General features: G+C 61.6%; 3 protein-coding genes across 7 annotated transcripts in view; 2 read left to right on the top strand and 1 right to left on the bottom strand.

Annotated features, from left to right (window-relative positions):
• The first annotated feature begins 12 nt into the window (after window positions 1-12).
• Window positions 13-20,672, top strand: NUMA1 (nuclear mitotic apparatus protein 1). Of its 4 annotated transcripts, none has more exons than XM_017835994.1 (26): window positions 13-301; window positions 3,029-3,101; window positions 4,025-4,113; window positions 5,774-5,853; window positions 6,606-6,688; window positions 6,777-6,857; window positions 7,138-7,222; window positions 7,892-8,021; window positions 9,059-9,216; window positions 9,552-9,669; window positions 10,779-10,896; window positions 11,246-11,386; window positions 11,607-11,729; window positions 12,188-14,494; window positions 15,172-15,213; window positions 16,474-16,542; window positions 16,664-16,774; window positions 16,855-17,073; window positions 17,159-17,304; window positions 17,416-17,653; window positions 18,381-18,657; window positions 18,772-18,908; window positions 19,019-19,240; window positions 19,682-19,792; window positions 19,881-20,048; window positions 20,152-20,672. In XM_017835994.1, the coding sequence occupies exons 2-26, from the start codon at window positions 3,060-3,062 to the stop codon at window positions 20,185-20,187; spliced, it is 5,331 nt and encodes a 1,776-aa protein (XP_017691483.1). In that variant the 5' UTR covers window positions 13-301; window positions 3,029-3,059; the 3' UTR covers window positions 20,188-20,672. The 4 variants fall into 4 exon arrangements, with proteins under 4 accessions (XP_017691483.1, XP_017691484.1, XP_017691482.1 ...); XM_017835995.1 differs by lacking the exon at window positions 13-301 and adding an exon at window positions 711-878 and having other exon boundaries at window positions 7,895-8,021; XM_017835993.1 differs by lacking the exon at window positions 13-301 and adding an exon at window positions 711-878.
• An 87-nt stretch (window positions 20,673-20,759) lies between these two features.
• On the bottom strand, window positions 20,760-25,005 carry XRCC1 (X-ray repair cross complementing 1). 2 transcript variants are annotated; one of them, XM_017835997.1, is made up of 10 exons: window positions 24,958-25,005; window positions 24,338-24,444; window positions 23,936-24,074; window positions 23,691-23,846; window positions 23,182-23,336; window positions 22,913-22,989; window positions 22,597-22,781; window positions 21,887-21,968; window positions 21,601-21,740; window positions 20,760-21,354 (listed from the first exon to the last, which is right to left on the bottom strand). In XM_017835997.1, exons 2-10 carry the CDS (start codon window positions 24,380-24,382, stop codon window positions 21,161-21,163), a joined length of 1,173 nt encoding a protein of 390 aa, XP_017691486.1. In that variant the 5' UTR covers window positions 24,383-24,444; window positions 24,958-25,005; the 3' UTR covers window positions 20,760-21,160. The 2 variants fall into 2 exon arrangements, with proteins under 2 accessions (XP_017691486.1, XP_017691485.1); XM_017835996.1 differs by having other exon boundaries at window positions 20,761-21,354; window positions 23,182-23,339.
• Window positions 25,006-25,312: 307 nt separating this feature from the next.
• Window positions 25,313-27,426, top strand: part of RNF121 (ring finger protein 121) — a 15,665-nt gene continuing 13,551 nt past the window's right edge. The window contains exon 1 of the mRNA XM_017836000.1: window positions 25,313-25,409. Within this exon, the coding sequence (XP_017691489.1) occupies window positions 25,353-25,409 (57 nt within the window). The 5' untranslated portion in view covers window positions 25,313-25,352. The remainder of the gene's footprint in view (window positions 25,410-27,426) is intronic.

Here is a 27,426-nt window from a genome sequence, read left to right as displayed (position 1 = left end):
CTCCGCCTCCGGCCGAGCTCAGCGGGGTCCCCCTCTCTAAGGAAGGGGGGACCCGGACGGAGCGCGGGGGCTCAGGCTTGTGTGTTTTCGTTTCCCGGCTCTTGGCAAAGAGCTCTTGGCATTCGGCGGCCGCGTCCCCCGCGGGTTCCTCTGCTGCCCCCAGCGCCGGTTTGAAAGAACCTTCTCCTTGTGCCCTTCCTGTGCCGTGCTCGGGGCAGCCCCATCCTGCAGCCCGAGCTTCCTCAGGTAGCCCGGGCGCTGTGGGGATGGCTCCCGAGGGTCTCCGGATCGGCAGCGAGGGGTGAGCGTCGGCCCCCGGCCAGCTCCAGCTGGGGACCCGGCGGGTCCGGTTCCCGTCGAATCCGTGGTCGCGGGGTGCGTGCGTATCGGGGGCAATTTTTCAGGGGCCAGCTGGGATGTGACTCCAGCCAGGTTAGCGGGAGACGTAGCGCCAGGGGCCATTCCCTGCTGAGGCCCGGGCTTTCTGCGAGCTGCTCTGGGGCCCGGAGCGCGTCTGCGCCGGCCCCTCCGGCTCTCTGTCACCCAGGGCCCGGGCAGCGTGCCGGCAGTGAGTACACCCATGGCCGGGGGCGGTCGGTTCCCCTTCCCCGCGGCCGGGGCCGGACGGTTCCCGCCGCCCGTGTCCGCTCCCGCGGCGCCGGAGCTTTGTGTGCCGTGCGCCTTTAACGAGCGCGGCCCCGGCGCGGTGACGTGGGGTGGCCCCGGGCCAGGAAGGGGAACCGCCGCCTGCCAGCCCCGCCGGAGAGAAGCCCAACAACTTTTCTTTTGTGCGTGGCCGCTGGCTCCGCGGCCCTCCCCGGCTGCCAGCGCTCATGGCGGATTAACCCCAGCGCGCCGACGGCGGCCGCGCGCCCCCGGTAAGGCCCCAACAAAGACTTTATCCCTCTTCCTTGTTTGTTTTCCACGGGGCTGGCGAGGAGGAGGAGGGGGAGGGAGGCGCGGGGGAGGCGCAGCTCAGCTCGCCGTCTCCCAGCTCCGCCGCCTCTCCGCACCGCGCGGCTCCCGCCCGGCGCCCCGCCAGCCCCTGGGGTGCGGGTCCCGGGGTGCGGGTCGCGGGGGCCGGGTCGGGGCCGCCGACGTGCGGGAGCGGCCGCTCCCCCCCCCCCTCCGCCGCCGCCTCCCGCGCCCGCCCTGGGCCCGGCCCCGCGCGGGGGCTCCTCGGCCCGCCCGGGAGAGCCGCCGTGCGCTTCCCGCAGCCGCAGCCCCGGCCCGGGGCAGGCGGGGGCCGCCCGCGCGTCCCCCCGGCCGGGTTGGCGCGGCGGGGGCCGCGGGGCGCGGGCTTGCGTAACGCGGCGCTGTGACCGGAGCGGCGGAGGACAATAACGCCGCCAGTCCGCCGCTCGGCCCTCCCGCCGCCCCGCGCCGAGCCCTCCTCGAGGCGCTCACGGCGCTGCTGCCCGGCCGCTGCCCGCCTGCCGTCACGAGTGGCACGTCCTCACTCGGGGTCGTGGCGTTGTCTCCGGTGCTCAGCGTGGCCGGTGCCACCGGTGGCGAGCCAGCAGGCAGCCCTGCCCGCCCTGATCTCACGCCAGGCACCGGGGTGTGTGCGGAGTGGCTCCAGTAAAACCCAGCTCGGCGGTGGCAGAGCACGGCCCTCTCCGGTGGGAGGCTGCGTCCAGGGCTGCACGTGTGCTTTGCCCGCTTTGCTTTCGGGTGGATTTTTGGGGAGAGGTTCTGGCCGTGCCCCCGGGTGGAGGGACAGTAGGTACGATGGGGCCCAGCCAGGGGGCAAGGAGCCGTGTTTTAGCCCGACTGGAGGGAGGACCTGTCCTGCCGATGATCCCATGCTTCCCAGTTGGGCTGATGGCAGTGCGAGTTCCGTGGCACCCAGAGCCACCATGGCTGGTGGCCGTGCTGTGCTGGGCACTCCCGGGAGTGGCGGCAGATCCAGGCCCGTCACAGTGGGGGTGTCCAGGTGCAATACAGGGCGAGGAGCCCCCCTCCCCATCTGGGTGATTTTTTTGGCTCCCAGCAGTTCCCTTCCCAGGAAGATTACCGGGGTGGCGCCGGGGACGGCAGTGCAGAGGCAAAGGTCGCTGCAAAGGGGACCTGGCAGTGATCCTGTATCCCGGGGACGGCGGGGGCAGCTTGTCCCTGCTCCCACCGAGTGCAGCGATGCCCGGGAAGCTCCCCGTGCCCTCAGCAGGTTGTTTTCCTTTCACTGGCAGCAGTGAGCAGGGGAGCTGGCAGTGCTCCAACGGCTTGGCCACTGCTTTGCTGGGCTTATTTGGGGCCAGGTGACCTTTGCCAGTAGCTTCCAGCCCCGGTGGCTGTGTCCCGGCCGGGGGGCAGAGGGCAGCCTGGTGCCCTCTGAAGATCCCAGCAGCTGGAGTGGTGGCAGTTGGGGCAAGAGAGCCTCTGTTCCTGGGCCACTGGGGTTTGGCTGGCCACGCAGCTGGGAGGAAGCCAGAGCAGGTGTGGGCAGTAGCAAAGTGGGAGCTCAGTCCCCTCCTGGTGGACAGGGCCAGATTTTGGTGCTTTGGACCACACCGTCATCCTCTAAAAGCTGCTGCTTGTGTTTTCTGGAGGGAGATGAGTTTTCCTGGGATGCTGGTGGTGCCAGCAGAGATGCTGGTGCTCAGCTGTGACCAGCAGCAGGGAGGACACTGTCCCCGGGGGGGCAGCAAGTGCTGCCAAGCTGCCAGGCCCTGTGCCAGGAGCTCACTAGGACTTTAAATTTCTCTTAAAAGAAACGTTAGCAGCATTTGGGGGTGACGGAGAGGGAAGGAGGCGTGGCTGGAGGACAAGGAGCCTGAGCAGCGATTTTCCGCTGACCCCTTGTCAGGATACTGACCTGTAGGAGTGGACCTGGCTGCTCTGGGCAGTGCTGCTCCCTGCTCTGTGCCTGTGGAAAGCAGGAGGGTGCTCCCCTACAGCCGGCCAGGCTCAGCAGCACATCCTCCCGTGATGGACACGAATGCCTGGTGCTGGGTGCAGGTCATATAGTAATGTAATTGCTATGTTTTACGTTTCTTTTTTCCCCGCCCCCCTTTGCTGGTGTTTTTAGGTCTGGGCAGTGACCTGGCAGGCTGGCCAAGATGTCTCTTCACGACGCGAGAGCCGCGGCTCTCCTTGCTTGGGTAAGCCTCCCTCTCCTCTGCCACAGCCTGCTCTGTAGGTGGGACGTGCTTCACTGGTGGCTCCTCTGGGGCTGGTCACAGGAGGGATTGTGGCTGGGGCAGCTGGGCAGGTGGGTGTTTGCAGGAGAAGCCTTGCTCTCCCTTCCTGTTGGGTAACCAGAAATGCCGGAATGGCGTGGTCTGGTCACGGAAACTGCCTGGGAGCTGGAGCTGAGCCTGGAGCAGGCAGCAGCTGGACTGCAGAGGGGTTGTTGGATCTGCCTTGCAAAGCAGTGCTGTGACCTTGCAAAGAATCACCAAATGGTTTGGGTTGGAAAGGATCTTAAAGACCATCTTGTTCCAACCGCCTGCCATGCACAGGGACACCTTCAACTAGACCAGATTGCTCCAAGTCCCATCCACCATGGCCTTGGACACTTCCAGGCATGGGGCAGCCACAGCTTCTCTGAGCAACCTGTGTCAGGGCCTCACCACCCTAACAAGGAAGAATTCCTTCCCAATATCCCATCTAACCCTGCACTCTGGCAGTGGGAAGCCATTCCCCCTTGTGCTGTCATGACTGGCCTTTGTCCAAAGTCCCTCTACAGCTCTCCTGGAGCCCCTTTGGGCACTGGAAGGGGCTCTAAGGTCTCCCCATAGCCTTCTCTTCTCCAGGCTGAATACCCCCAGCCCTCTCAGCCTGTCTCCACAACAGAGGTGCTCCAGTGGTGTGATAAATGAGTCCCGTGCTGGCCTGCCCTGCTGTGGAGCCACGGGGGTCACGTTTATCTGCTCCCTGGGCAGGGCAGGAGTGGTTGGAAGGGCTGGGTTTGCTCTCACACCCAGACCTGTTGCTGTCCCCTGCCAGGACTGGGAGGTGGTAGGTGGCACAGCATGGTGTGGTGTTGGCTTCTGCCTTCTGACCATCTCACCCCCGTTTCCAGGTGAACAGCACAAAGGTTTGTCCTGATCCCCTCAATGATCTGTCCCAGCTCCGGGACTGTAGTGTCTTCATCAGGATTATCCACAAAATGTGAGTACAGGGAGCTGTGCCAAACCACCCAGGTGGTGCTGGGCTGCCTCCTGGAGCCATGGCCTCGGCCTTCAGGAGCTGAGGGGGTCTCTCCTTGGGCAGGGTGGGAGTAGGGGTCCTGGGGTGTTTATTCTTCCTCTGGCACATCTGATGCTGGGATCTGTCTCCTCTGTGCCACTGCACAACTGGGGTCTGCCTGGGCAGAGCTGTCGGGCCCCACAGAGCTGCCTAGGGAGGATTTGGGTCAGAGTTCCTGTCACTTGAGACTTGTTATCACATCTGGCACTGACATCTGGGCTCGCTGCTGGCGCTGAAGAAAAGAGCTGAGCGGTGCTGCCAGTGGCACAGGGAAATTATTCATTTCCGTTGATGCTACTCGGGTGAGGGAACAGCTCAGCAAGTTTTCCTGGGCAGCAGCCTTGGGATCCTGAGGAATTCTTGTATCTGGAAAGCAACATATAGAATGACAGTTCCTGCCCCACGAAGTGCTCCTCTCTTCTGTGGATGTCAGGTTGCTGCTGAGTACAGTGCAGGCAGGGTGGAGCCTGTTTGCTCTCTCCTGGGACCTGAGTTGCCCAGAAGGGATGGGAGGAATGCCTCCCTCAGGAATTGCGTTTGTTGCCTGGGAGCAAGGGCAACTAAAACCTACAGGCCATAATGGGCATCAGAGGTGGGACTGAGCCTGGTGGTTAAGGAGCTGGTGAAGCAAATTGAGAGGGCGTGAGGCTGCCATGCATTTCTTTCAAACCCTTCCGCTGGGAGGCTTGTCGGGAGCCTGTCTGCTATAATTACCTCCTGCACGGGGTAAGGAGAGCCTGCTTGGAGCAGGGATCTGCCTGTGGTGGGTGGGGAGGAAGGAGCTGCCTCCACCGTGGATATATTTAGTCGGACATGGTTAATCTCCTGGGTCTGTGCTTGAATTCGGATTAGCCAGAATTGCCCGTGGCGTGTGCTCACTAAACAGGCCTGGCCATAGCTTGATAAGTGGGGTGGCAGCGGGGCAGCCACCACGGCAGCTCGAGCTCCCGGTGGCACCAGGGGATGGGCTGGGAAATCTGTCAGCAGGAGCAAATCCTCGTGGCAGCCCCTCCCCTGGGCCAGGCCCCTGTTTTTGGCACCCTGGGAGTAACTGACAGTACCAAAGCAGTGCTGGTCAGGCATGGCTAGTGTGAGTTCTGGGCACCGTGTTTCTGAACTGGAGTTGGATTCGATGATCCTCGTGGGTCCCTTCCAATATTCTGTGAGCTGGCAGCTGCTGAGGAAGAGTGGAGCCTCAAATAAGAGCAGGAGGAAGCTTCAGCCTCCCCAAAACCCAGCGAGCAGCCCCACGCGTGCCCCCCGACCCCGGCTGGCGGGGCTGCCCCGCTCCCTGTGCGGCGCCGGATGCCGGGGCTGGCAGGCAGAGGAGGAAGCGGCGCGGGGGGGCCCGGCTGCCCGGCCCCGGCTGCTCACCCAGCGCAGCCATGTTTGTCAGGGCTCGCTCTGTTTGTCAGGGCTCGCTCTGTTTGTCAGGGCTCCCGAGCGCGGCAGCCCCGGCGCGGGGGCGGAGGGCACGGCGGCGCCCCGAGCCAGCCCCTCGCTCCACAAACCCCGTTGCACAAAACTCACCCTCGGTTTAATCCCTTGGGAGAGAACTAACGCAACCCCTGCGCTCTTCCAGCCACAGGAGCAAGGAGGGAGAGTCCGTGCTGGAGCAGCCGCTACCGGAGAGGATCTCTTTCATCCGTGGCTTCCTGCAGAGTAAGAGCCTCCGCTGGCGCTGGGAGAAAGCGATTGCCCCCGCTTGGTGCCCCCGACCCCCGCAGGGGTCTGGTCTGCTCTCCTGTCTGCAGCTTCCCCCTCCCGCAAAGTGACCCCCTGCTGCTGCACCAGCAGCTTTGTGAGATGCCAGCAGCTTTCCCGCAGCAGCCTGTGGGAAGGAAAGCTTCCTGATGGGAAACTTCCAGATGGCAATCCTTGGCAGAGCCTGGGTTCAGTGCAAAAGAGGTCCTGGGTGTGAAGGGCAGGGTGCCAGTGGGTGCTCAGGAGATGCTGCTTTGGGGCAGTTTTCTTACCTGTGTACCTGGCCTCGAGCTGTTCAAATCCCACTGGAAAACCTTTACCCGAGCAGGAATCCTGGGAGGGGAAACTGAAAGTACCTCACGCTTTTGCTCAGCCTTTTCTGGGGGGGAGACACCACAACCCACCTTGTACCCCACCCTCCAGAGGTGGGACTCTGTGCTGGTGGTGGGGGAGAGATGCCAAGGTGGGGGGGCTGAGATTTAGAGTGGAGTTCCAGGGAGGATAATAAAAGCCAGTCAGCATTAACGGCCAAGGCTGAGCACTGGGGTCCTCAGCTCCAGAGCCCAGCCTGCCCTTGGCCCCTTGTGCTTGGGGATGCATCACAGTGCCCCCCTGCCCCTGAGTGTCACCTCGGGGGATGGCCACATGCCACGGGCAGGCAGCACGCCCAGCAGCTCCTGCGTGACTGGGAATCCTGCTTCTTGTTGCAGAGCACTGCAGGCACAAATTGGCTGCAGAGAACCTGGTCTCTGCACAGAAGCTGGTGGATGGAGAGGAGCTGGCTCTGGCCAAGGTAACTGTGTGGCACACTTTAGTCCTGGCTGGCACCAATGTGCTGATGAGTGGCGTGGGGTCAGTGACACTTTACCTGCCTTGCTCAGGTGGCTGTGCTGCTCCTGTATCACACCTCTATGAGCTGCAAGAGCCCTGGTGACTGGAATGAGTTTGACTACAAGACCCAGGTAATCCCTCTGGGGTTCCCTCCCTTGGGGTGCAGCAGTAGCAGCGGTGGCTTTCAGGGGGTGCTCTGAGACCTGCCCTCCTATTCTGGGTCCCCTTAAAAGACAGTGTGGAGTGGGTACTGCAGTGCTCACCGGTGTTTTTGGTCTGTCAAAGGCTTGTGGCAGCAAGTGTGGGCACCGGCATGGGTAGGCAAGGGAGCTGCCTGCTGCCCCAAGTCTGCTGTGGTTGCTGCCTGTGAGCTGCAGCAGAGCTGCTGACCCCATGGCTCCTCTGACACAGGTTGAGCTGGCATCAATCCTCAAATTTGTGCTGGATAACGAGGAGAGCCTGAATGAGAACCTAGAGCCATTTCTGCTGACGAAAGGTGAGTGCTGGGCCCTGGCTGCCCGTGCTGTGGCATGCACAGGCCAAGCCTTGTGCAGGCAGGGTGGGCATTGTGTGGTTTTTCTCCTCACTGGCACCTGGCACACCGGCATCTTACGAGCAGCAGGTGTCTGCTGTGGTGATGTCCAAGTGGCAGCTTGGAGTGGGACAGAACCAGGCATAACCTTTCAGATATTGCAGTGCTGACATATTCCTGTACAGCTCCCACACTGGCAGCACCCAGCTGTCTGGGATCACGCTTTTCTAGAGCATAAAAACACTGCAGTTTTCGCCCCGTTTGTGCTGCTGTAGCTGCCCAGCCATAAAGGGAGCAGCACCACCCAGAACCCCTCGCGTACGACACTGTCCCCTGTGAACTCTTCTTTAGCAGTAGGGCTGCCTTAGACCTGCTGGGCTCTTCCTGCTCAGCAGTACCGCAGCCTTTCCCGGGGGGAGCGAAGCGGGTGGTGTGCCCACAGCCTCGTGGGAGCAGAGTGCTGGGACAGGACTGTGGAACGGGTGGGATGGGGACTTAGGGAAGGTTTATGGCTTCCTCAGCTGGACTGCTCCATCCCTGCTGGAATTTTTGTTTTCTGTGCCCCTGGGATTTCAGCTGCTCAGCCCCTTAGGTATTAAAGATCACGGCCTGCTTCCCCCTTTTTATTTCCAGCAGCGCCATCCTCGTGTGGCACGTCCAGCAGCGGCATGGAGGAGCATTCCCCGCCACATTCCCTCCCGCACAAGCGGGAGGTGCGTTTCCTGGAGCTGCAGAAGATTGCCTCCTTCCCCAGCACCAACAAGTACGTCCCCCACCTCCTGGCTGCCAGGGGGAGTGAGGAGAGGGGTGGGGAATGGATGGGGCAGTTTCTGGGAGCCAAAGGTGTAGTTGGGCTGCACGTTGACTCCACAGAATATCCCGTTCTGCCGTGGTGGTGTCCTGCTGGACAGTGCTCAGGCATGATGTGGGGATGGAGGGAGGGATGGATGGATGACAAGGGTGAGCTCAGATTCTAATTAGCTCCTTTTAGAATCACAGGATCATTAAGGTTGGAAAAGCCCTCTGAGACAATCGAGTCCAGCTGTTACCCTGGCACTGCCAAGACCACCACCAAACCATGCCCCAAGTGCCACATCCACACCTCTGTTATATCCCTTCAGGGATGGGGACTCCCACACTGCCCTGGGCAGCTGTACCAGGGCTGGACAACCCTTTCAGGGAAGAAATTTTCACTGTATCCAATCTAAACTTCCCGTGATGCAACTTGAGGCTGTTTCCTCTCCTCCTGTCCCTTGTTCCCTGGGAGCAGAGCCCGACCCCTCCCCAGCTCCCCCCTCCTGTCAGGGGGTTGCAGAGCCAGAAGGTCCCCCCTGAGCCTCCTTTTCTCCAGGCTGAGCCCCCCCAGCTCCCTCAGCCACTCCTGGTGCTCCAGCCCCTTCCCAGCTCTGTTGTCCTTCCCTGGACACTCAGTACCTCAGTGTCTTTCTTGTCAAGAGGGGCCCAGATCTGAACCCAGGGTTCAAGGTGCCTCACCAGTGCCCAGCACAGGAGGATGGTCACTGCCCTGACACTGCTGGGTCACACTGTGGGTGACAGAAGCCAAGATGCCCTGGGGCTTTTTGGCCACTTGGGCATGCTGGTGGTGGTTTTTGCCCAGCACTTGGAGGTTGGCATTAGTGCAGTCAGGAGGAGGAGCGTGGCCTTTCTGCTCAGGTGGCATCAAAGTCATTGCTGTGAACCTGCCCCTGAGATGGGGGAACCAGAGCAGGTCTGGGGGAGGAGGGCCCGTGCCCTGCGCTGGCTCTGGGTGCCCGAGCTGTGTGGTGTGCCTCTCTGCAGCATGCTGCCCAGCCCTCCATCTTCGCCCATGGGGGACATCATGCAGACCCCCCAGTTCCAGCTGCGACGGCTGAAGAAGCAGCTGGCTTTTGAGAGGGAGAACCGGGACGGGCTGGAGGTGGAGCTGGCGGAGAATCGCAAGCTCCTCATGGAGAAAGGTCAGTTCCAGCGGGATGTCCTGTGGTGCAGGGAGGGGTTTGTGGGACTGAGCCCTCCTCTTGTTTCTCTTACTTTCTGTTCTGACCCCACCATAATTCTGCTCGTGCGTGGTCCATCCTGCCAGGCCCCAAGTGAGACTCCGGGTTCCTTCTTCTCTTCTGTATTCCTTTATGTATCCTGGGCAGCAAAAGCCATGCCTGAAGCAACACCTGTGCTCAGCAGCAGCCCTGGTGGCCTGGCTCTTTTGTCTCCTGCTGCAAAGGGTTTCTGTGCAGAAATGCTGTTGGGGGGGTTTGGGTGGTCGGTAACACCTTTTCTCCCCCCGCTTCCTCAGAGGCTCAGATCACCATGATGCAGCAGCGAATTGATCGCTTGGCTAAGCTCAACGAGAAGCAAGCTGCAGACCAGCTGGAGCCCAAAGAAATGGAGGAGCTGAGGGAGAAGAATGAGAGGTAATCCTGCAGGAACGTCTGCTCCCTCCTGCTAGGCTGCACCTTTTTACTCCCCCGTCCCCAGACTCCATGCTGTCTGTCTCTTCCTTAGCAGTGCATGAAATGGGAGAAGGCAAACCTTCTTCTTGTTCCTCCCTCCTGTGCCCTGGGGAGAAGGCAGCAGGCACAGAATCAAAAAAGGTTTTGGGTTGGAAGGGACATTAAAGCTCATTCACTTGCACCCCCTGCCACGGGCAGGGACACCTTCCACTAGACCAGGTTGCTCCAAGCCTCATCCAACCTGTCCTTGAACACTTCTAGGGATGGGGCAGCCACAGCTTCTCTGGACACGCTGTGCCAGTGCCACAGGGGCAGAATCCCCCCCTTGCCCTGCTGCCCACTCTTCTGGGGATCAGCCCAGGACACAGCTGTGCTGCTGTCATGCTGTGCCTCGCCCTCGGGGCAGACACGGCCTGCAGCCCATTTTTATCACAGTGGGCAGGGAGCCAGTCCCAAGCCACGCAGTCTGTTCTGACAGCCCACTCTTAACAAACCCTGCACGGGAACAGCTGTCCCTGCTGTGGGAAAAGGCTGTGCTGCCCACATGGGTCTTGCCTGCCCTGGGATAAGCTCTGCGTCACTGAAAGCTTTCAGCATGACCCTGGAACTCCTGATCCCAGCCCCTTCCTCAGCCCTTCAGTTTTATCCTATAAACTGGGCTTTCACACCCTTGAAATCACGTGCCCCACTGCATCCTGGTTTTTGCTCTGTCCCTGTGCAGCACTGTGTTTACTCAGGAAGGACGCCCAACCTGTGCTGCAAGTGCCATGTCTTTTTGTTCTTTCCTCACTTATTTTGCTTTGCAGGGAGGTGACTGGAGTCCCACAGCTGCCTCTGCCCTCAGTTTGGAGTGGCTGGGCTTCTGCAAAGCACAAACATCGCTTATCTTTGCTTTGCCACACGTTGGGACTCACTTTTAAAGCTGGGTTGATTGGTAGAGTCGCAGCAGGGCACAGAGATTCCTTCGAACCTTTAGTTTCCTTGGCAATATCCAGCAGCACCGATCCCTGGTGATGTCCTCGCCTGCCTCGGGAGCTCACCCCCTCCTTTAACCACCTCCTTTCCCACAGCCTGGTGGGGCGCCTGCACGAGGCCTTCAGGCAGTGCCAGGACCTGAAGACTGAAAAGGCCCAGATGGACCGGAAGATCAACCAGCTTTCTGAGGAGAACGGCGATCTTTCCTTCAAGGTATGGGGCACTGTGTCCTCCCCGTGTCCCCACAGCCCAGTCGGTTGTGGTTGGACCCGGGGGGAGGATTTGGTGGCAGTGCCAGACGCTGGGATGTTGATGGTTCTGCCACTGGCTTATGTGACTTTTGACCCAGTGACCGAGCCTGCTTTGGGCTCCAGATCCTGATTCGAAGGAGAACTGTGGTGGGGGAATGGGGACTGAGTGGAGGTTGCTGCACGTGGCGAGCGCCCGGGACCTGAGGTGCCCGTGTGTGCTGCAGCTCTCGGGAGTGGGGAGTGGGCAGGGTGCTGGGCAGCGAGGGCACGCTCTGCCCCTCCTCTGGACCGGGGGGATTTTTGCTTGGCAGCTGCGGGAGATCGCCAGCCACATGGTCCAGCTGCAGGAAGCCCTGAACGAGCTCTCAGAGGAGCACAACGCTGCCCTGGCACAGTCTCAGGAAAAGCAGGGACAGCTGGAGAACGAGCTGCGTGCTGCCCTGCAGGACAAGGTGAAGGGACCCTGGGAGTGGTGGGTGCCCCCTTGCAGCCCCACATTGCCCACCTTGGCTGGGGGACATGTGCCAACTGCAGGCAGGGTGGAGTGGCTGGGAGCCTCTTACCCATCCGTGCCAGGACACGGGGAGGAGCTGTGCAACTGCCAGCTCCTGTGGAAGCTTCTCCCTGTTCCTTCTGCCTCCACTGTGCTCAGTCCCATGTCTCTGTCCCCAGAAATCTTCGGAAGAGAAAATTGAGATTCTCCAGGGAAAGATTTCTCTGCTGGAAGACCAGCTGGCCAAGCTGGAGGAGTGCAGCAGCCAGGAGAAGGGAGAAGTCATGGGGGACATTCTGAAGGTACACTGGGGCTCTTGGCAGCAAGGGCTTGAATGGAAAGCTCCTCCAGCTGGAGAGAGCAGGGGATGCTGGGGATGCATGGCAAAGCCACGTGAGGCAGAGCTGGCTGCCCTCTCCTGCTGGTGGGGGTTGCGGGGCTGAGCACTCTGGGAGAGCCCCTTTTGGGCTGTATCTGCTCCAAGGAACCTGATGCTCCCCCAGCCTCCCATAGCATGGCTTTGTTGTGAATGGAGTGGGTCCTGCATGGTGAGAAAAAGTGTTTGGTTCCAAGGAGCATAGTGGCACGAGGCTAAGGGGAAAGCAAGGTGTGCTGGGGTGTACTGGGGATGCTGGAAGACAGATGTTGGGCAGCTCCCACTGGGATGCAGCATGTGGGTCTCTGGTGAGCACGTTGGCTGCAGCTTGAGTAACACCTTGGGGGGGTGCATGTTTTGTCCTCCCCGTCTTCTCTCTGCCAGCTGGAGGAGCTGAAGCAGGAGGTGTCCAGCCTCACTACCAAAGGAGCAGAGCTCCAGGCCACGGTCCTGCGGCTGGAGGAGGAGAAGCAGCTGCGGGAGGCAGCCCTGCAGTCCGAACGTGGCCGCTTCGAGGAGGAGAAGCAGCAGCTGAGCAGCCTTGTCACCAGCCTCCAGAGCTCCCTCTCTGAGAGCCACCGGGCCCAAGAGAGGCTGGAGCAGGACCTGAAGGCACGGGATGCTGAGGGGCAGGCCGGGCAGCTGGCTGCCCTCAGTGTCCAGCATGAGCAGACCCTGCAGGAGAGGGACTCTGCCCTGCAGCAGCTGCAGCAGCTGCGGGAGGCCAACGCATCCCTGAGCAGCCAGCTGCAGGCCACAGGTGCCAGCCAGGCCGCCTTGGCCGAGGAGAAGGCTGCGCTGAGCCACAAGGTCAGCAAGCTGGAAGCCCAGATCCTGGAGCTGAGTGCTCAGCAGCAGCAGGGAGTGGCAGCAGAGGCACTGAAAGTCCAGGTGCGGGAGCTGGAGGTTCGGCTAAAGGAGAGCCAGCAGAGACTGGCTGAGAGGGAGAAGCTGGCCCGGGAAAACAGCCGTCTGCAGGAGCAGCTGCTCTTCCTGGAGGAATCCCTGCGGAACACTGAGGGCATCCTGGAGGATGAGAAGAGGCGGGCAGCTGACTGCTTGGAGGGCAACCTGGCCAGGATCGCTGAGCTGGAGGCGGAGAGACAGCAGCTGGTACAGAGCCGGGAGCAGGCTCCACAGGAGCGGGTCGAGGAGCTGGCTGCGCACCAGGTGCTGGAGGAGAGCCGGGAGAAGCCGATGGGAGCCTCTCCTGCTGCCCGAGGGGAGGACAGAGAGCGCGTGCGGCTGGAGGAGGAGGTCCGGGCGCTGAGCCGGGAGCATGGCCAGGTCTGCCAGCAGCTGCAGGCCGAGCAGGAGAAGGTGGCTGCGCTGGAGGCCCAGGCAGAGCGCCTGGCTGCAGAGCAACAGGAGCGACTGGCTGCCCTCCAGGCTGACCTGTCCAGCACCCAGGCATGGGTGAAGGAGAAGGAGAGCGAGGAGCAGAAGCTGAGGGCTGAGGTCTCCTCCCTGCAGGAGAAGATGGCCATGGCAGAGCAAACTGCGGCCCAGCGCGTGGCTGGGCTGGAGGCGGATGCCCGTAGAGCTGCCGAGGCGCTGGAGGGGGTCTCCCAGCAGCTCTCCCAGGAGAAGCTCAAATCCAAGGAGCTGGAAGGCACCATGGAGCGGCTGCGGAGCGCAGAGAAGGAGCTGGTGTCCCTCCGCTCCGCCGTGCAGGAAAAGGAGAGCTGGAAGGAGCAAGTGTCCCAGTGCGTCCAGGAGATGGAGAGGAAGAACAGCCTGATCGGCAGCCTGGAGCACGAGGTCTCCATTCTCCATCGGCAGGTGACGGAGAAGGAGGGGGAGAGCAAGGAGCTGAAGCGCCTGATCCTGGCCGAGTCAGAGAAGAGCAAGAAGCTGGAGGAGAGGCTGCGGGTGCTGCAGACGGAGATGGCCACCGCTGCCTCCCGCGCGGCCGAGAGGTGCTCGCTGATGAAGGTGGAGGTGCAGCGTTGCCAGGAGGAGATGGAGAAGCAGCGAATGACCATCGAGGCCCTGAAGAGGGACCGCCACTGCCAGAGCGAGCGGGAGGATGAGCTGCGGCAGGAGGCGAAGGTCTGCCAGGACAAGTGCCAGCAGAAGGAGCAGCTCCTGGCCGCCCTGCAGCAGGAGCTCGACAGTGCCCAGGCACTCGCTGGGGAGCTGCCGGCACTGAAGCACCTTTGCCAGCAGCTCCAGGCCGAGCGTGCCTCCCTGGAAAGCCAGCACCGCCAGGACCTGGAGCAGAGGATGAAAGCCACGGGTGCGCTGCAGGCTGAGCTGGCCCAGGCCAAGCAGGAGGCGGCCGAGGCACTGTCGCTGCGGGAGCGCTCGGCGGAGCAGGACCGGGCCATTCAGCAGCTGCGGGCCGAGGCGGCGAAGGCGGCGGCACAGCTGGCGGGGCTGCAACAGGCCAACGCTCGTCTGGCCGAGGAGAACCAGGGGCTCAGCGAGAGCCGGAGCCAGGGGCGGCAGCAGCTCGAGGCAGAACTGGGCCAGGCCAGGGAGCGGCACGTGCAGGAGCTGGAGCGGCTGCGGGCGGCGTCCGAGGAGCTGGTGACCGTCAGCAGGAAGGAGGCTGAGGAGGCGGCGCAGAAGCTGGAGAAGATGAGTAAGGAGTATGAGAGCAGCAAAGCTGCAGCGCTGGAGGAGAGGAAGAAGCTGCTGGAGGAGAGGAAGAAGCTGCTGGAGGAGAGGCACAGACTGACAGCTCAGGTAGGGGTTCTGCTCCCAGCAGGTGGGTTGTGGGCAAGGGAGTCCTCCTGCAAAAGGGGTGTGTTTGGTCTTCTGCACACCCTTGAATCCACGGCCTGATCAGTTTGGGGACTGGGGGGCTGGGACGAGCTCCCAGTTGTGAAAGGGACTGTCACATTGAGGTGCTGGAGTGTTTCCAGAGAAGGGCAGTGGAGCTATGGAAGAGTCTGGAGCACAAGACTGATGAGGAGTGGCTGAGGGAGCTGGGAGGGCTCAGCCTGGAGAAAAGTAGGCTCAGGAAGGACCTTCTCACTCTCTGCAAGTCCCTGAAAGGAGGGTGGAGCCAGGTGGGGTTGGGCTCTGCTCCCAGATAACAAGTGACAGGACAAGAGGAAACGGTCTCAAGTTGCGTCAGGGAAGGTTCAGGTTGGATATTAGGAAAAATTCCTTCTCTGAAAGGGTTGTCCAGCTCTAGCACAGGCTGCCCAGGGCAGTGGGGGAGTCCCCACACCTGGAGGGATATAACAAATGTTATGAATGTGGCACTTAGGGGCACAGTTTGGTGGTGGCAGTGCTGGGGGAGTGGTTGGACTCGATTGTCTCAGAGAGCTTTTCCAACCTGAACGATTCCGTGATTCTATGAAAAGCAGCCTGGTGTGTGCCAGCCATATGCTCACCTCTGCCTTTTGTGCCCTCAGGTGGAACAGCTGGAGGTATTTCGGAAAGACCAGGCTAAGCAGGTAACGCATGCCAAGTGCTGGCTGCTCAAACGGTGACAGTGCACAGCCTTCCTTGCTGCCGCTTCCCACTGGAGCCACCCTCTCCTCTCCTGAACCGTTTGCAGTGGGGACCCAGCCGTGGGCCAGTTGGCTTCAGGTCTCTGGGCACCTACACCCCTGGGAAGTAGGAACTGGGGTCCCAACCTGCCACCTGCCCGCTCACAGTGGTGCCCACGACTTGGCACAGCTTCTCACGCGCCCCACGGCAGCACACGCAGTGAGTGCCTGCCAGGGGCATCCAGGGCTCCTCAACGCAGGACCATCACTCCTGTGATGCCTTGTCCTCAGATAGAGAGGATTTGGAGGCAGCTGCAAAACCCTGTTCCTTCTACATGTCCCATTTTCCCCCCCTCTCTTTAACTGAGGTTCAGCTTCTTGCCCAGGCGATAGGAACAGCTGTGCTGGTAGACAGCGTGGTCCAGAGGTGGCCAGAGATAGGAGGCATTCCAGTAGCATCAATCTTGGACATGGTGGGAGTTAACACTTGAGAAATAATGCTGGAAAAGCCCCGTTTCCCTGTCTAGTCCCAGCCTGAGTTGCCCAGGAACTCTGCATAGGCCTTGTAACTGTAACCAGAGGGCTGGGGGCTCCCCAAGCACCCCTTGGAGCAGGGAGAGCATGTCCAGGCCAGAACTCACCAACCATCTACCTGTGCTAGGAGTGCTGGATAACCTGTGGGACTCCAGGTTGCAGGTGCCCAGGTAGAAGATTTATGAGCCTCCCATCCATGCCATGGAGGGCTCCCGCTGTGGCCAGAGGCCTAGACCGGGTCCCTTGGCCCTTGGCACGTCCATGGTGTCACATCCCACAGCTGCCAGCTCTCCCCTCTTGAATCCTTGGAGGTGGAATTCTTCCCCAGACTGGGCATGGGCTTCCCTTGAACTGCGTGGCTTGAGGTTTGGCAGCTGACAGCAAATAGTTGGCAGCAGAGATGGCTGCTGGGGCACTGGGTACTGAAAGAGGCTTTGCTTCCAGCACGTGGCTGCTCCTTACACTTGGGCAGTGCCAGCCTCCTCCCTGTAAGGACTAACGTGGGGTGGCTGTCACTTTGTAGTGTCCTGGGATCTTCTTGGTGGTGGGTGCTGCTCAACAATCCCCCTGGGGCAGGAATCCTCCTTGTCCTGCCCTGGAGCTGGCTGGAGAGGAGAGATGTGTTCCTCCGTGGGAGGGCTGTTGGAGTTTAGTGCCTGGAGCTGGTCTGACCAGGCTGTGTTCTTCCAGGTGGAGGAGCTGAATAAAAAGCTGACTCAGCACGAGAAGGCCACCTTGACCCAGCAGCAGAGAGTTAAGGTAAAGAGGGACCAAAAACCTGGGGGCTGAGCTCTTGGGCAGCCCTGGAGCTGTTGGTGCTGCCCAGGGGGCTCACCCAGAGTGTGGAGAGCCTCTGATCCAGTCTCTTCCCTGCCTGCAGGCGCTGGAAGAGGAGCTGCAGGCAGTGGCCACCCGCCAGCAGGAGAAGGTTGCAGAGCTGCAGGGGCAGCTCGCCCAGAAGGAGCAGGCAGCTGAGCACTACAAAGGGCAGGTATGCCGGGGGCTGGCATGGCCCCACTGTCCCTGGCACTGCTGGGAAGCTTGACAGGATTCCTCTCATCGACATCCTAGATGGAGAAGGCAAAAACTTACTATGACGCCAAGAAGCAGCAGAACCAGGACCTGGCAGAGAAGCTGAAGGCCATGGAGCGGCTGCAGAAGGAGAACACGGAGCTCCGGAGCGAGTCAGACAGGCTGGCCAAGGAGCTACAGCAGAGCATCCTGCAGGCCAAGGAGTCGGAGCTGAGCTGCAGGAACCTTACCAGCCAGGTCCGCAGCCTGGAGGCTCAGGTAGGCACGGTGCAGTGGGGCTTCACCCTCCTCCTCTGCCACCTCACTTGGAGGGTCCATCCATCCCTCTCTGCTTCACACCCAGGTGGAGATTGCTGAACGGCAGCTACAGGAGCTCAGGAAGTTCCAGGTGAAGAGCACCTCACTAAAGGACCAGGAGACTTGTCACCAGAACTTGGCGGACCAGAGCACTGACAGCCTCGATGAGGCACAGCCGCTCAACTCTACCAGGTACCAGCCCATCCGGCTGCCAGCACCCCAAAAACCCGCTGTCCTCTTGCTCGCTGTTCCGCAGGGCTTGGGTGAGCCTGTTGGTGCTACGCTCACCCCTCGTCTCTGCAGGCAGGCTAGCAGCTCGGAAGCCTCGGCAGTGCCACTGGACAGGGAAGAGTCGCTGGTGTCCCAGCGGCTGCCTCGGGAGGTGGAGTCCCTGGAGAGCCTCTACTTTACCCCCATCCCCAGCGGGACGCGGTCCAAGCTGGAGAGCAGCACCGACTCCTTGGGCAGCCTCTCGCTCGAATCCGGGTGCAAGACCCGCTCGGCCCGGCGCCGCACCACCATCAACATCACCATGACAAACGTGAGCGGGGGGCCCTCACGGGCTGGGGAATGAGGGAGGGGGAGCAGCACTGCAGGGGGACTTGGGCTGCTGGGGAGTGAATAGCTGGACGTGGCCTGACAACGTGCACTGGCAGCCTAAAATCCAGCCTTGTCCTGGGCTGATTCCCAGCAGCATAAGGTGGGGATTCTGCCCCTCTGCTTGGCTCTGGTGAGACCCCACCTGTAGTGCTGCCTTCAGCTCTGGGGTCCCAACATGAGGAGGATGTGGAGCTGTTGAAGTGGGTCCAGAGGAGGCTGTGGAGATGCTGAGAGGGCTGGAACACTTCTGCTATGGAGACAGGCTGAAAGAGCTGGGGGTGTTCAACCTGGAGAAGAGATGGCTCTGAGGAGAACTGAGAGCCCTTTCCAGGGCCTAAAGGGGCTCTAAAGAGCTGGAGAGGAACTTGGGACAAAGGCCTAGAATGACAGGAGAAGGGGGAATGCCTTCACACTGACAGAGGACACTGCTAGATTGGATATTGGGAGGAAATTCTTCCCTGTGAGGGTGGGGAGGCCCTGGCACAGGTTGTCCAGAGAAGCTGTGGCTGCCCCACGCCTGGAAGTGTTCAAGGATGGGGCTTGGAGCAACCTGTTCTAGTGGAAGGTGTCCCTCCCCATGGCAGGGGGTTGTAACCAGATGAGTTTTAAGGTTCCTTCCAGCCTAAACCCATCTGTGATTCCCTGATCTCTCGATTTTTCTCTCTCAGAAACAGGCCAAGTCTGAGGAACTGGACTGCGTCAACCTCTCCTTCTACAGCATCCCGTCAGCTCAGTCCCCGAGCGCTTCCCCTGCCAAGAGACGGCTGCGCTCAGCTGCCTCCACCCGCTCCCTCACCAGCTTTCCCTCCCGGGAAACTCTTGTCAAGCTGGAAACCTCCTCCCCGGAGGAAACCCCTGGCAATTCAGCACTGCTGGGCCTCCCCGGGTACCGGCCAGTCACTCGCAGATCCTTGCGCTTGCAGGGGACCAGCAGCTCCAGCCTCGGTGTGTGTGGGCAGGGTGGGCACCTGGGCTGCTGGCTGTGGGGTTCCACCTGCCTTGGGGGGGGTCACTTCTTATCTGGGACCCTCCTTTCAGCCTTCCCTGCTTTGCATTTAGGCCGGAACAGCATCTACCTGGGCACGTGCCAGGACGAGCCGGAGCAGCCGGACGACTGGAACCGCATTGCAGAGCTGCAGCGGCGGAACCAGGCCTGCCCCCCACACCTGAAGACCTGCTACCCCCTGGAGAGCAGGGTACGGGGGGGACACGGAGGGCGGGTGGTCCCTTCCCCAGAAGTGGGGTTTGGGAGCAGGTCTGGGGACGGGCAGTGCCCCTCAACAACATCTCTGTGCCCCCTCCCCAGCCCTCCACTTCCTTGGGAACCATAACGGATGAGGAGGTGAAGATGGGGGACCCTAAGGAGACGTTGCGACGCGCCAGCATGCAGCCCTCACAGATCATCCCCACCGGCAGTGGGGTGGGCACCCGGCGCAGCACCCTGGGCCACGCCTTGGCCGGCATCACCACCCGGCAGCAGAGGAAGCGCCTCTCAGATGAGACCCACCAGGGCCCCGACACCCCCCAGGTGAGCCCAGCCCAGCCCCCACCGCAGCACCCTGCTGGGGACCAGGGGACACAGGGTTCGGGACGGCTGCAGGTGTTCTCCAGGTTTTGAGGGGGCTGCTGCAGTTCTGGGGGTGGCACCCCAGTGCTCCTGTGCTCTCAGTGCCCCTACCGCTCCTGTTGCCCAGTGCTCCAAATGCTCTCAGTATTCCCAGATGTTCCCAGTGCTCCAAATGTTCCCAATGATCCTGGCTTCCAGTGCCCTGTGTTCCCAGCATCCAGTGCTGTGTCCAGTATTCCACGTGCTCCCAAGGCCACTCAAAGGCTGAGCCTTCTGCCTTCCCTGGGTGCTGCTGCCCTCGCTCCTGTCCCCTCCCTGCAGCCCCTCGGTTCCTTCATTGCTGCCAGCTCCCCAGCAGGGTGACCCCCGGATGACAGTCCCAGCTGGTCCCTTCTTTTCTAGTCCAAGAAGCCAACCAGCTGCTTCCCACGGCCCCAGACCGCCCAGGACCGCAGTGAGCGGCGCGGCTCCCAGGGCAGCCGGCAGAGCGAACAGCCGACCCCCGCCAAGCAGGTGAGCTCCAGAGGGAAAAGGAGGGGTTGGGAGGGACCTCCCTGTCTTGTCCTGAGCTGAGCTGGTGGTCCTGCCCCCTCCCCTGCAGGCTCAGAGGCGCCAGTCGATGGCGTTCAGCATCCTCACCACCCCCAAGAAGCTGGGGAACCGCCTGCTGCGCCGGGCAGCCGCCCGCAAGAGCACTCCCAAGAACACCCCCAGCGGCAGCACCCGCCGCTCGCCCCGCATAGCCACCGCCAAGTCCCCCAAGGGCAAGGTAGGCACTGCCCATACCCCCGGGTGGGCCTCTGAGCACATGCTCTCCCCAGGGCCCTGGTCACACTGTCACTAACGTCCCCTCTCTGCTCTCTCCCTTCCAGGCCAGTCGCCGATCGCTCAAGGACACAAAATTCTGAGGTTTCCCCAGTCCTTGTGTTGCAGGCTCTGCCCTGGCCCCCTACCTGCACCCCCTTGCCTCTCCCTTTCCCCCCAGTGCTGCGAGAACATCCCTGGGGCCCAGCAGCACCGAGGGGAAACAGATGGGGCCACCCGTGTGACGCTGCCCTGCACGTCCCACTGACAACCACGGGGCTGCCCTGAGCACGGCAGGGCCCCCGTGTCCTTCCTGCACCCATTGTCACCCTAAACCCTCCCGAGACCCAAGGCAAGGGCATGACAGGGAGTGAGGGCTGGAAACACCCGTGGGTGCAGGGGCTGGCACCAGGCTGGGGCTGGAGGGTCTGAGCCCTCCTCAGGGATATCCTGCAGCCCCAGTGACAGAGGTAAGACATAGCATCCCTTGACCCCCCCCTCGCCTCCCCTGCTCCCCCTGTGTGGGACTCCCGCACCTGCCCCTGCCCTCCTGCAGCTCCCAGGGAAGCCGAGGCAACATTTTTAAATGTTTCTACTTGTAAATAAATTGTATTTTTCTCCTGCTTTAGGGGTACTGGCTTCCTCCTCCCCTGGGCCACACGTGCTGGAACTCCAGGTGGGGCTTGAGGGGAGAAAAAGCGTGACCTCCTCCTTGTCCCCTCACTGTCCCCACCAGCTGCACAGCGTGCCCCAAGGCAGAATGCTCACCCAGGGAACCTGCTGTGGCACTGGGCAGTCACAGAGCATTTCTCTCTCCCCTCCTTCTTTCCTTTAATTTATTCTTCTCCAGCAGCAACTCCTGCCATTACAGTGTTTCAGGCCCCTTAAGCCACCCCCCCCCAACAAACCCGGCCAAGGGGCTGGAAACACCTTCTCCATCCGCCCCACCAGTCTTGCCACAAACGTCCTGGAGCTGCTGTGTCTCTGCCCCTCGCTCCTTGCACCACAGCTGGGTCCAGCACTGTGGCTTCAGCCCCCAGGGGTGGTGACACAAGGTTTGTCCCCGGCTCCGCTGTCCTACTGCAGGTGGTGGGATGAGGACAGCGTCTCACCGCAGGTGCTGGCATGCTGCTCCACCTCTGCCATGCTGAAAGGCAGCTGGCAAATGGGACAGGACACCCAGGTGTCAGGGGACAAGGAGGGCCAGGCTGCAGTGGGCTCTTCCCCGCAGTGGGAGGCGTGCGTGGGGAGCACATCCAGGAGGAAGCGGCCTGTGGAAAGGAGAGGTGATGTGGTTGTCAGAGGCTCACTGGTGTTGGGATGACACGGGGTTTGGGCTGACACCCTCCCTGAGGGTTCTTATGGCAGAGATAGACTGGGATGCACTGTGGTGTCACCAGGCTGGTGCCTGGGCACCAGCAGGAGGGAGGTGTCTCAGCTATGGAACTGCCACTGCTGTCCCCATTTGCTGCTTGGTGTCCCCTCGCCACCAGAGGACACCCCTTCCAAGCACCCACCTGAGCAGATGGGGCAGACGCCCGTCTCCCTGTCACCGCTGGCCTGTCCCCTGCCCCTCCTCCTGGCCCGTCTCTCTCGGTGGCCGTGGGTTCGGGCTCTTCCTCTGACCATGGGTGGCCTTGAGGCAGCAGCTGGAGCCCTGCAGAGCGGTCATACCCTGAAGGCACCTTGTGCCACGTTCTGCCAGCCCAAAGGAGTGAAGGGCTGTACCCAGAGCTCTCTGGGACTGGGAGTGGTAAATCACCAGGGCGAGGGCAGGAGGAAAACAGTGACCTGAGGGATTACCTGCCAGCAGGGCTGGGAGCGCGGCACCTGTCTGGCTGCTTGCAAGTGCTTGGGGAGGCTGCAGGGATGTCCTGTGCAGAGCCTGGGAAACAGCAAGCGGGCAGGAACCATGGAGACACAGGATGGTTTGGGTTGGAAGAGACCTTAAAGCTCACATTGTCCCAACCCACTGCCATGGGCAGGGACACCTTCCACTGGAACAGGTTGCTCCAGGCCCCATCCAACCTGGCCTTGAGCACTTCCAGGGACAGGGAGTCCACAGCTTCTCTGGGCAACCTGTGCCAGGGCCTCCCCACCCTCACAGGGAAGAATTTCCTCCCACTATCCAATCTAGCAGCATCCTCTGTCAGTGTGAAGGCATTCCCCCTTCTACCATTCTAGGCCCTTGTCCCACGTCCCTCTCCAGCTCTTTAGAGCCCCTTTAGGCCCTGGAAGGGCCTCTCAGTTCTCAGAGCTATCTCTTCTCCAGGTTGAACACCCCCAGCTCTCTCAGCCTGGCTCCAAAAGAGATGTGCTCCAGACCTTGGAATACCTCTGTGGCCCCCTCTGAACTCATTCCAGCACCTCTATGTCCTTCTGATGTTGGGGGCCCCACAGCTGGAGGCAGCACTGCAGAGGCAGAGCGGAGCAGAGGGGCAGAACCCCCACCTTGCACCCTGCTGCCCACAGTGCTGGGGATGTAGCCCAGGACACAGTTGTTACAGCCTCACCCTCTGGCACCACGGGACCTCCCAGGTCCTTGGCCGGCAGCTCTGGGTCACCCCCTGGCCTCGGTGCCCGACTCCGCGCTGCCAACAGCACCATCCGGGCCGGGCGGCTGAGGCAGGCCGGGCTCCCAGCACCCCCTTCCAGCTGCCACAGGCGGCTCCTCAGCTGCTCCTCTGCGCTGGATCTCCTGGGGACAGGGAGGGTCAGGCTCGCAGGAGGGGACAGCCAGGGCTCTGGGCTCCGAGGCAGCACCTCGAGGGGCTCCAGGCCCCGCTGCACAGGGAGAGGATGGGAGGATGGATCAGACAGGCTACTTACGAGTGCGGTTTGGGAAAAAATGTCTGGTGGAAGTCAGGGCTGGAGCACCAGGGGCTGTCTGAGGGCTCAGCATCCTCCTGTGGGACAAGGGGACACCCCAGGCAATCAAGCAGGAACCTTCTGCCCCTGTCTTGGCACAGCCCCTGGTTCAGCCCCGCGAGCATTCTCCTGTGCTCTCCGTGGGGCACGAGTGGCACCCGAGGAGGAGCTGCCCCATCCCCACAGCCTCCCCATGGACAGCAGTACACGGAGGTGTGAGAGGCACCTACCAGGCCCAGGGGTGGCCGGGGGGGCTCAGGCTCCTGCTCCTGTGGCGTGCGCAGGCGGATGAAGGAGAGCCCGAAGCGGCTGCGCGGGCTGAAGGGCTGGCTGCAGGTGAGCCGCAGGCGGTCCCAGTGCTGCCCTACCGCCGGCACCGGGAAGTCTGCTGTGGGGGAGAGCACCTGGGGTGGAGGGGACGCAGCAGGGACCACTGTCCTGGCACTACTCCCATCTCTGCTTGTCACCCTGTTACTGTGACACCCAGGAAACAGCAACAACTGGGAGATTACAGGCACAAGAAAGGCTGGGGTAGGGGAGCAGAGCTGGTACGGCTCTCCCAAGGACAACCATGACCCCTGGTCTACCTGTCCCCTTCTGCCCCCCCCACCAGCCCCCCCATCCTGCCCCTTTGCCAACCCCATAGCCAGCCCCATCCCTTTGCCAGCCCCCCCCCAGCCAGCCCACCACCAGGGCCATAGCTCTTCCCTGTGCCTTTTTCCTTCGGATCGATCTTTACCTTCCTTAAACATCCGGACCCCGCAGCGATTCCGGCCCAGCTTTGAGTCGTCCGGCGTCATCAGCGTGACGGTGGGCACCAAGGTGAGATAGGGCTGGTCACGTGGCCACGAGGAACGTCCCACCTCGATCTGCAGGAAGGCGCAGCCGTAGTTCCCTGGGGAAAAGTGGGAAGCACAGGGGGGTCAGAGCTGCTGAGCCCATCGGGGGCACAGCCCTGCCTCCTGCACGGGGACGGGGACATACCAATGTCCACGTAGCCGATGGGACTGGCTCTTTCCAGCTGCAGCTCCACGCTCAGCTGTGTGCTGCGGTCCTGGGGGCAGCCGAGCCAGGGCCGGACACTGCCCTCACTCAGCAGGTTCTCCGCCGGGTACTTGGGGTCCTGCACACAAAGCAGGGACATGACGTGGCTCCCTCCCTGAATGCCTTCCCCTCCGGCTCCAGCTCGCTCTGGGCCCAGGGGAGAAGCAGGGAATTCCCTGGTAACCCAAGGAACAACACCCCGCTTTGAGAATTGCCTGAAATTCCTGCCCTTCAGCCTAACAAGGAAAGCTGGTGCTGCACCCTGTCGCACCCCCGCCTGCCTCTTCAGAGAACCCAACAGCTCAGGGGGAACGAGCCCCCCTGGAGGAAACCCCCAGCTACCTGTGAGGAGAAGGACACCACGTAGCTGATTTTAACTGGAGCCATTCGGGATCCTCTAGAGTCAGTGTCCTGCTAGGACACACATTCCCCTCAGATCCCTCCAGTGCCTAGCGGGGAAAGAAGACAGGTCTGTGATGGGCTCGGGTGTCTCCCAGCTCTGGCACTATTCAGCAGCTCCCAGCCCTCAGCAGTTCCAGTGCGCCCCAGTCCCATCTCACTGCCTCAGTGCCCCCCAGACCCGCCCCACCACAGCAGTAACCCCTACATCTGGCTCACAACCTCCGTCCCTGTTCGGCCACCCCTGTGTCGGCTGCTCAACCCACAATCCCCCATCCCCGGGTGCCACCCACATCCAGCCCACAAGCCTCAGCCCCATTCTGTCACTCCAGTACCCCCCAATCCTTCCCCACAGCTCCCCTCAGCCCCTCCAGTTCCACCCCCTCGTGTTCCCAGACACACAAACAACGCCCCCAGAGCTATTCATCGCAGTAGCCCCCCAGTCCTCCACGTCGACCCCTCTCCCGGCCCCATCAAACCCCGGCTGTGCCCCGCAGCCCCTCCACGCCATCCCCCCGCGGCAGTGCCCCCGCAGCCCAACGCCCCCAGGCCCCTCAACGCACCGATCCCAAAGCCCGAATCTCCCGCCCGAACCGCACGGCCCCGCCTCCCGCTCCCCGCCGTCCCCAGCCCGGCCTGGCCGCGGGGCCTGACGGGACTCGTAGTCTGCGGGCCGCGCAGGGCCCCGCGCGGGCGGCGTTGCTGACGGTGCGGAGCAGCGAGGCGGCGGCGGGAAGGGCGGGCGGGCGGCCCGGGGGCACCGAGCCCGCGGGGCTGCAAAGGGCAGGCGGGCCCGGCCGGGACGGCTCCCCCGCGCCTGGCACGCGTCCCGCCCCTCCCCGCTCCCGATTGGCCGCCGGGGCAGCGCCGCGCGCAGAGATTGGCCCAAGGGCGGCGGCTCGCCCGGTGATTGGCGGACGGCGGCGGAAGGAGCTGGCCGCTGGGGGGGCGGGGCAAGATGGCGGCGGTGCTGGAGGTGGAAGTTGGCGGCCCCGTCGAGCGCGATGTGGAGGAGGTGTGGGGGCTGCGCCGGGCCGGGCCGGGGGCAGCCGCGGAGGGGAGGGGGAGGCGGCTGCGGGGCCGGCAGCTCCACCGCGGGGGAGGCTGGAGGGGAGCCCCTCGGGCGCGGGGCCTGGGGGGCGCGGGGGAGCGGAGTCGGGGTGTACGCTGAGGGGTTCTGAGGGTCCCTGGCGTGGGAGAGAGGGAGTCTGGGGCACTCTGAGCTTGTAGGGCTTTGGGGCAGGTGGGCGTGGGGAGTGTTAGTGTTGGGGGGGGCTCTGGGGATCCCTGGCGTGGGGGAACACTGAGCGTCCCGGGGGCAGAGGGGCGCTGGGGGCTTCGGGAGGCCCGTGGGGCAGCGGGACAGGGGAGGTCCCGGGGGGAGGAGGGCGAGGATGGAGGCTCGGCTGTTGTTCCCATGCTGGCTTTCCAGTGTTCCTGAGGATGAAAAATTACAAAGCTGGAAACAAGAAATCTATTTGGAAAGCTGGAACTGGGAGCAGGGTGATGTGTGTGCCACGGGCACCGGCACTGATGCCCCGGGCTTTGCAGGAGCTCTTCGCCGTCCCCTGTGCTTTATGCTCAGGAGTTTTCTTTCAACTCGTAGAGAACCAGGAGAATCTGGGTCTGTTCTGTGTGGAGAATGTGGTTCCATCCTGCCTGCACTGTGTGTTAGTGAGGGTGACTGCTGGTGCAGTCAGGTACTTTTTGGTGCTTTTCCTCAAGAATAGGTGGTTTCGCTTAAAAATTCTCAGATGCTGATGGTTATGTTGGAGAAGATTCCTGGCAGAGTCAAGCTGTGGAGATTCCCTGGTGTATGGCTGAACTGTGCGAGCTTGTGCCTCCTCCCCACATCCTGTGTTGCTGTCAGAGAGCAGGTGCAGTGGGGTGATGGAGATTTGGACCACAAAGCAATCACTGTCGAGTTGCTACTTGTTATATTTCTAAGATATTTTCTGGTGACTTTGTATGTAAAAATGTGAAAGATCCAAGGTCTCTGATGCTCAGAAGTGAAATTCCCATTTTTCACTCTGTCAGGAAGCTACTTTTGGGGCTGGCAGTGAGGGCGTCAGGAGGGGGCAGCGGGTGAGGGAGTGCATGTAGGACCTGTGCTTATCCCTGTGATTCCACACAATCCGTGTCCGTCAGGACAAAACCTGTCTGCTTGTGTTGTCCAGAGGTCCTGGCAGCTCTTTGGGCAGAGCAGGTTGCTGATGAATCACTAACGGTGAGGGACCTGAAAGCAGTTTAACATTCCCCTGGAATAAAGCCGAGTGTCCTGTGGCTCTGGCTCTCCCTGCGGGGAGCTTGGGCCTTCAACAAACATTTAGTTTCCAATTATCCAAGTGTTTGATCAGTTGGGACCTTCCTCCTCCCCTTTCCTTGTTCCTGTGCTGTTTTATGAGCAGGAAGAAAGCAGAATTGAGATTCCAAAATCTGTCCAGACTTTCACTAAAGAATGTACCTTTTCCCAACCTGCCTTGGTTGAACTTGCAGCACTTTGAGATTTATCTTCCCATCATGTCAGGTTGTTCCTAATGGGTGCTGTGAAACGAAGACTGAGGTTGGGGCTGTGGGAAAGGTGAGATCAGGGCTGGTGGCTGCTCTGGAGCTTTGAACTGAAATCAGCAGCTGCTTATTCTCCATCCTCAAGGCATTCTCCTTGCCTCCTTCACAGATTTAGAGCATAAGGAGATTAGAGCCGGCTCACAGCAGCGTGTGTGTGCCTGGAGATCCCCCCAGCCCCCTGAGGAACGGGTGGTTCTGCTTTTGGTGCTGACCCCATCAACAGCCTTTGTGTTTTCCTTGAGGGGGTAATTGCATTGACTGTCCCAGTGGTGGGGATCACAGGTTTGTGGAGGCTTTGGGGCATCAGGCCCTTAAAGAAATGGGGAGTGGCACGAGGTTCTTCTAAAGGCCATCGTACCACGTCCGAGGAGATGATTAGACTTTAGTCCAAGGTATCCAGTTTCTCCCAGTCATCACACAGGGGAGGCTGGGGTTTTTAAGTGGATCGTGAGTTGCAGAAGAGA

The sequence above is a fragment of the Lepidothrix coronata genome, unplaced genomic scaffold (assembly GCF_001604755.1).
Source record: "Lepidothrix coronata isolate B3197 unplaced genomic scaffold, Lepidothrix_coronata-1.0 Scaffold268, whole genome shotgun sequence".
NCBI lineage: Eukaryota > Metazoa > Chordata > Aves > Passeriformes > Pipridae > Lepidothrix > Lepidothrix coronata.
Note: the sequence above shows the minus strand (reverse complement) of the source record. Positions and strands in the feature narration are given on the sequence as shown.